The sequence below is a fragment of the Zophobas morio genome, unplaced genomic scaffold, assembly GCF_036711695.1.
Source record: "Zophobas morio isolate AGI-343-1 ecotype UQ-CSIRO unplaced genomic scaffold, CSIRO_AGI_Zmor_V1 ptg000017l, whole genome shotgun sequence".
Lineage (NCBI taxonomy): Eukaryota > Metazoa > Arthropoda > Insecta > Coleoptera > Tenebrionidae > Zophobas > Zophobas morio.
Window position 1 is genome coordinate 11,880,769 of NW_026972122.1, and position 6,552 is coordinate 11,887,320.

The window sequence follows — 6,552 nt, forward strand, 5'->3', positions numbered from 1 at the left end:
CTCTTATTTCTGTTCCAATAAACAATGTAAAATCGTTGTGACAAGGACCAAACATCCGTCAGAATCAAAATTACCAAAAAACTTTCACACTGACCTTTAACAATGAATGACTAAATGAAGAACGAATGATAAGCAGCAAAAAGTCGGTTTTACTTTTAACTGAAACTGAAAGTGTTTAGGTCGTTTTTATTCGAACGTTTTTCCAACTCTGTTTACAAGGTGGCTCAGTGCCTTCGTATCGAAGGTGGTTCATGTGGGTTTTGCCCCATTCAATTTTTAATTTATTTTTTCTATATTTCGGCTCTACTAGGGTGGGGGATGCCGTGGTTAAAATATTTGCATATATTTCGCAGTCACCCTGTATGTGCGCATGCTTTTCCCGATTGGAGAGGGAGGAAGCAAGCGGAACGAGTGGTACGAGAAAAATTCGGCCGTACCGTACATAAATGTCCATATTTGTGATTTTTCAACGACACGTTTTCTATTCCCATCAATCCCCCTGAACGCTATATCCCCACTACTAAAGAAAAACCCGTGTTCATTCCTTCCTCCTCCTCCTCCCACCTCCCTCATGCGATAATGAGTACCTTGGGAGGTATAAATTGTTCAGTGGACCCTTTTCCATTTATTGTGTTTTTAGTGCTTGTGGTGACAATTTTCACAAATGGCCAACTGTGAATACAAAAACTTGGCCATAGATGCGTCTGTCGACAAGCAAATTCAGATTTGCTTCCAAGGAGTCCGTTACAATATTTGTTGTTACAGAGCCATTCTGAACACGATGTCTTCAACAAGATATTTATGTCTGGTTTGTGGATGTTCAGAAACGGAAGTAGAAAGGATGCACCATTTTCCATCAAATGTGGAGAGGTAATTTAATAGTTTGATGCGACATTAAAAATTAATAAAGTTGTAATTGCAGGTCAAAGATATTGCAGGAAAACATGGGAATGACGTATTCTGGGGAATCCCATAAGAACCAAAGAATATGTTCTCGTTATTTTACTGCAAATAGTTATATGGATTCTAAACTTCGACGAGATGCTGTTCCAACACTCTTCTCTTGTAAGCCAACATTACAACCAAGAGATGAAGAAACTGGAAGTTTTGGTAAATAACATCGATGTAGTATACAAGATGATAAAGGAATATTGGAACTATCAAGTGCATGATGTTAATTGACAAAAAGCAAAGCCATCAGTGAATGATCTTTGTGGAGAAGTTAAGTCCCTTTATCGTCATCTACAATATTCGACTTGCTTCAAATTGTTCTTTGATCTATCACAGTTTTTTTATATTGCGAAATTTACTTTAGCTAGATTTATTACAATTACAAATCATGATTATTAGTAAATGTTATGTATTGTGTTCAAATATATCACAATTGGTTTAATACATACTTTGTTTATGCAGAAAGATCAACAACTGTCGACGTAGCTGCTTCCTCACTTGTAGAAGATACACCACTAGTGCCCAGTTCCTCAATACAACCATTAATAGCCATTCCCAGAATATCGCAAGAAATACCAATCGCGAGTACATCTCGAAGTGAAAAACGAAAGCACCCGTTGTTCAAGGGCATTGAAGGCCTATCACGTGCTGAGAGTACACCAAGAAAACGCTATCTAATGGATGTGGTAACAAAAAAGGAGGATCACATCCGGAAACTGAAGAGGCAATGCAAGCAACGTGGACAGGATATTAAAGCATTGCAAGATTTGTCTGAGTCAAATGTTGCACGGACCCTTTTTAAAGGATTGTCTCAAGAAACGGCTAATTTTTTAATTGCACAGTTGAGGTGTGGAAAGCGAGCACCAAAAGGAAGAAGGTGGAGTGATGCAGAAAAAGTTGTAGCATTGGCGATCTATAAAAGGGGGCCAAAATGTTACAACTTTTTACGCAAAATTGTGGCCTTGCCGTCAAGAAGGACAATTCTTGCACTGCTAGAAAAAGTGCCTTTGGAAGTGGGAATAAATGAACATTTGTTTAGATACTTAAACCAATCCCTACACGAGAAACTGATAGGCTGTGTGTCCTTCTGTTTGATGAGATGGACATACAAGCTAATTTGTATTATCATAAAAGTGCGGACCGAATTATTGGTTATGCAGATTTCGGGGGCGAAGACAACAGACTTGAAGTTGCCAACAAGGCATTAGTTTTTATGTGCCAGGGTGTGTCACGAAAGTGGAAGCAACCTGTGGCATATTACTTTTGCCACAATGCCTGCACTGCAACTGACGTAGTGAGGTGCCTTCAAGAAGTCCTGCATGCAGCAACTACATTTGGGAGATTTGATGTTGTTGCCACTATTTGTGATATGGGGAAAAATAATGTGAAGGCCCTTAAAGCAATGGGAGCCTCGATACAAACTCCATATTTTACATTTGGCGAAAAGAACATCTACACAATGTATGACCCTCCGCATTTATTAAAATGCACCGTGGCATTGTTCCGCAAATATTCTGTTTTGCTACCAGTTGAAATTGGAGGCCAAGAACAAATTATGGAAGCCAAGTTCCAAGACATCATTGATGCCCATACAACTGACAAAAATACCCCATTTATTTTCCAAGCGATGCGGAAAATCAAAGATATTCATTTGGCACCTATTATGCAGTATAGTATGAAAGTCTGCATAGCAGCGCAAGTAATGAGCCACACAGTTGCGTCGTTTTTATACATCTTACTATCCCGAGGTAAGAGTCATATAATTGTATAATCGTAAAGTAATTTTCTATTACAAATTTTAGGTGAGATGGAGCAGCGTACTGTGGCGACTGCAACATTTGTTCAACAAGTTGATGAGCTGTTCGACAGCTTTAATGGAAGCCAACTTACACCAGGCGACAAGGAGTTGAAGTGCGCAATTTCCCAAGAGTCAAAGCACTTGTCGTACTGGGAGAGAGCATACCAGACTGTGAAAACATGACAATTCCAAAGACATACCAAAACGGCTAATTTAAAAAACAGCAATCCTCTATCACAAATTGGTTGGTTGATTTCCATGCGAGCGATAAAAGCGATTTGGGACTGTGTTCGGCTTCAAGGGCTTGAATATTTGCGGCCCAGGGCGCGTATTCTCTAATTCAGAACCAAAACGTAACGTTTTGAAAACGCTTAGCGTAATGTGAGACGTCAAAGTCATGACAAAGCGACAAGCACATCGTCAGTCAATTGAATTTGGTATTCTGTATTGCCAACCGTTTTCCAATAACCAGTCGTTTCGAAAACGGTGAGCACTTGCTGGCAACACAGCATAACTTCTCTGTCAATTCTAATTTTTTTTATTGTTGACAATCGTGACTTTTCTAACTTTATCTAATGTCGAACACAAAAAAGCATTACTCCGCTTTGCAAAAGCGAATGTTATTAGAATTCATCGAGGAGAACCCGGACATGGTAAAACAAAAAATTTCAAACCAATATACGGCTTCCGATATAAGGACGCTCTAAGGGGATATCCAGACTCGCCTAGTAAATAGTAACTGCCTCTGTGTTCTCGTGGGAGGTCCCGCAGAAAAGTAAAAATATTAGAATTTTGCCAAACAAAACTGTCGTGGGTACTGCCCGGAAATCTGGCATTCACATTGGTTATTTTGAGTTCTTCATCACAAATAATTTGGACATTTAAAGAATGATACCGTTTCCGATTTATGTACAAATGTTCGTTTTCGATGGGAGTAACGATCGAAACATGAGTGCCGTCAATACACCCAATAATACCCGGTAATCCAAATTTAATGAAAAATCTTTGCCGAATGTTTGTTAGTTCCTCAATTGTTTGCGGAAATTTAATGAAACGGTATAACATAAACGGAGTGTTAAAGGCGTCTATAATTTCGTGAATTGCCCGCGACACAGACGGTTGGCTGAGTCCAACAGTGTAGTTACCTCCTACGTCGAGTTGGTAACTACCGCCGGCAAAAAATCTTAGAGCAGCAAGTAACTAAATTAAGAGATGCAATGATAACTTTTTCGTAATAAAAATAAATGTTTATACCTTTGTCCGAGTAGTTAGGCCTAAACAATTTAATAAAACGAAAATCAGACAAGTCAAACGGATCGACCGCTTCAATCCGAACTCTTTGCTGATTTTCACCTTTTTCAACATTTTCTATAACATTTTGGATTAAAAACTCATTCAGATTTGCCATTGCAAGAAATTATGATTTTTTTTTAAATGTCACATACGAAAACGACGAGCAAAACGCAACCTACAGCTTACCGTTTTCAAAACGGTCAGCGTTTTTGCGAATGCGAAACGTAAGACAAATAGAGAATACCAAATTTTAAATTTGTTACGTTACCATGCGAAAATTGACGTCATAAACGCTTTGCGTTCTAAAACGCTAAACGCAAATGAGTTAGAGAATACGCGCCCAGGTCGCTAAATCAAGACGCACTAGAGAATCTGTTTGGCGCTGTGCGAGGAGGATGTGGCAGCGGAGACAACCCCACATGTTTCCAGTTTATTGGAAGTTTGAAAATTCAAATATTAAATGGATTAACAACTCAGAAATTGGACGGCAACTGTGAAGCTGATGAGCATGAGTTGTTAACCAATCTCCAACAATTTTTAAGTGTTGGACCAACAAGTCAGAGTACTGAGGAATTAGGAGTAACTCCGTTAGCTCCATCGTCTCAGCCCACATCATCAGCAACCGCCACATTACCAGCAACTGCAGCAGATATTTTCAACGATGCTGCCGAATGTGTAGCTGGTGGAAATACGGAAATTTTGTCTGTGGCATACGTAAGCGGGTACATAAGTGGTAGAATTTTGTCCAAAATAGAATGTGATATGTGTCATGACCTCCTCACTGCAGAACCAGATCAGCCACACAATATGTTTATAACATTTAAAGAGTGGTCTGAGAAGCAGCAGAAATTAAGCTACCCTTCAGACAGTTTGGTAACATATGTGTGTGCTGCAGTAACTGCATTGGAAAACTTTCTACCAGCTTTTGGTGGTAAAACTGGTGTGACAAAGGATACTATTCAGCAAATTATTCAAACAGTTCCGTCTGCCTGGTTTACATGTGACCAACATAAAGAATTTTATTTTACGGGCTATAGCAACAGGTGTATGTCTAATAGGAATACCATGGTACTGCAAACGGCAGAAGGCTGAATCGATACAAGCTAAAAAGGCAAAGAAGTCCAAATCCACGATGTCAAAAAAAATGAAAAAGCTGCAGCACATATAAAATTACATTCAGTTTAACGATTCCTTATATTTGGGATTGAATTTTTATAGTCGTTAATGTCACATTATGCTTCATGTAGCACTTGTTGCCATATTATACTCTCCTATTTATGAAGTTTTTGCGTAATTAGTCCTATGACACAGTGTTTTTTTTGTGTACTGAACATCAGATATGTTACTTCCGTTTAAAGTCATTTCACTGTTGAGCTCAATTGCAATGACGTTGAACCGAAGTGAGATATTGATGTTCAGTGCAAACGATAGAGAAATTAAGGCAATCAGTGCAATCAAATTTCAAAATCTTCGCGGTAAGACGCCAACAGCGCCATCTGCTTTCACTTGAGATTACAATCGCCCAGCTAAGTTGTTAGGAGTAAAAATTTACACACAGTTGCACATCTCGAAGTTATCTCTGCTCAAACCCAGTCATAGACAAGGGAGTTGTTGGTTGCGCTGATATATTATAACCCAGTTCAATATACGATCTTAAACAGAGCGGACGTTAGTTTTTGCTCCGAGTAATCGTCAAAATTCCCAACATTAGGGACATATAAAGTAGCCCAAAAGCTATAAGGTTATGATCATCATAAAATTAGTTGACCGTAAATAAATACCTCCTTTGTGTGGTTCGCACCCAAGATTCGTAAAGTATATAAAGTTGCCTGGTAACTAACGAGTGGTGGGAGGTGTCGCCATATTGCTACGTTATCCAGCGTGCCCACAGCTTGCAGACAGCTTGTTTACTGTAGTGAAACTGAGTAATTTTGTTGAAAATTTGTTGTTCTACCGGTGTTTATAGTAGTATTTTATGGTAATAGGTATTAATTGTAAACAAGTGATGTGTTAGCTATATTCTTTTAATTTATTAGATGCCTTACACTATCCATTACCAGGTTTGTCTACATTACAGCAGTGGGCTGCAAATATAAATCTGCGCAATGGGGTGCTTACGGACGTTTTAAGAATCATGGAGACTATGGGTAAAAGCAAAACGTTATTACAGAGGACCACTGTTTTATCATTTGATGAAGTCAAAATTGCGAGTCTGTTTGAATATGATCAGAAAGAGGATGAAGTAGTGGGGCCTCATTCGTACATGCAGGTCATGATGGCTAGAGGTGTGTTTGATGCATGGAAGCAGCCGGTGTTTATAGCTTTTGACACAAAAGTCACTAAAACTTTAATTAATAACATTTTAACATGTTTACATGATATTGATTATAATGTTGTTGCTTGCACATCTGACTGTGGAGGAGGTAATCAGGGACTTTGGAAAGAATTAAATCTAAGCATTGAAAACTCCAGTATCTTACATCCAAGCACTCAAAAACCTGTTTATTTCT

The 6,552-nt window shown here is 38.7% G+C and overlaps 2 protein-coding genes across 3 annotated transcripts; one reads left to right on the forward strand and one right to left on the reverse strand.

Annotated features, from left to right (window-relative positions):
- Window positions 1–296: 296 nt before the first annotated feature.
- On the forward strand, window positions 297–5,324 carry LOC135130289 (uncharacterized). Of its 2 annotated transcripts, XM_064057653.1 has the most exons (4): window positions 297–870; window positions 923–1,110; window positions 1,414–2,699; window positions 2,754–5,324. In XM_064057653.1, the coding sequence occupies exons 3-4, from the start codon at window positions 2,051–2,053 to the stop codon at window positions 2,930–2,932; spliced, it is 828 nt and encodes a 275-aa protein (XP_063913723.1). In that variant the 5' UTR covers window positions 297–870; window positions 923–1,110; window positions 1,414–2,050; the 3' UTR covers window positions 2,933–5,324. The 2 variants fall into 2 exon arrangements, with proteins under 2 accessions (XP_063913723.1, XP_063913724.1); XM_064057654.1 differs by lacking the exons at window positions 297–870; window positions 923–1,110 and having other exon boundaries at window positions 1,386–2,699.
- Window positions 2,958–4,114, reverse strand: LOC135129924 (putative nuclease HARBI1). The gene is made up of 3 exons (XM_064057194.1): window positions 4,004–4,114; window positions 3,432–3,949; window positions 2,958–3,084 (listed from the first exon to the last, which is right to left on the reverse strand). The coding sequence occupies exons 1-3, from the start codon at window positions 4,112–4,114 to the stop codon at window positions 2,958–2,960; spliced, it is 756 nt and encodes a 251-aa protein (XP_063913264.1).
- Window positions 5,325–6,552: the final 1,228 nt, after the last annotated feature.

What these genes read in the sequence shown, in the direction of transcription:
- LOC135130289 (XM_064057653.1), top strand. Translation starts at nt 2,051, where the DNA reads ATGGACATACAAGCTAATTTGTATTATCATAAAAGTGCGGACCGAATT. An exon ending in ATACATCTTACTATCCCGAG is followed by an intron (nt 2,700 to 2,753) that starts GTAAGAGTCATA and finishes TACAAATTTTAG; the next exon opens with GTGAGATGGAGCAGCGTACT.
- LOC135129924 (XM_064057194.1), bottom strand. Translation starts at nt 4,114, where the DNA reads ATGTTGAAAAAGGTGAAAATCAGCAAAGAGTTCGGATTGAAGCGGTCG. An exon ending in GCCTAACTACTCGGACAAAG is followed by an intron (nt 3,950 to 4,003) that starts GTATAAACATTT and finishes CTCTTAATTTAG; the next exon opens with TTACTTGCTGCTCTAAGATT. An exon ending in GCGTCCTTATATCGGAAGCC is followed by an intron (nt 3,085 to 3,431) that starts GTATATTGGTTT and finishes GTTCTGAATTAG; the next exon opens with AGAATACGCGCCCTGGGCCG.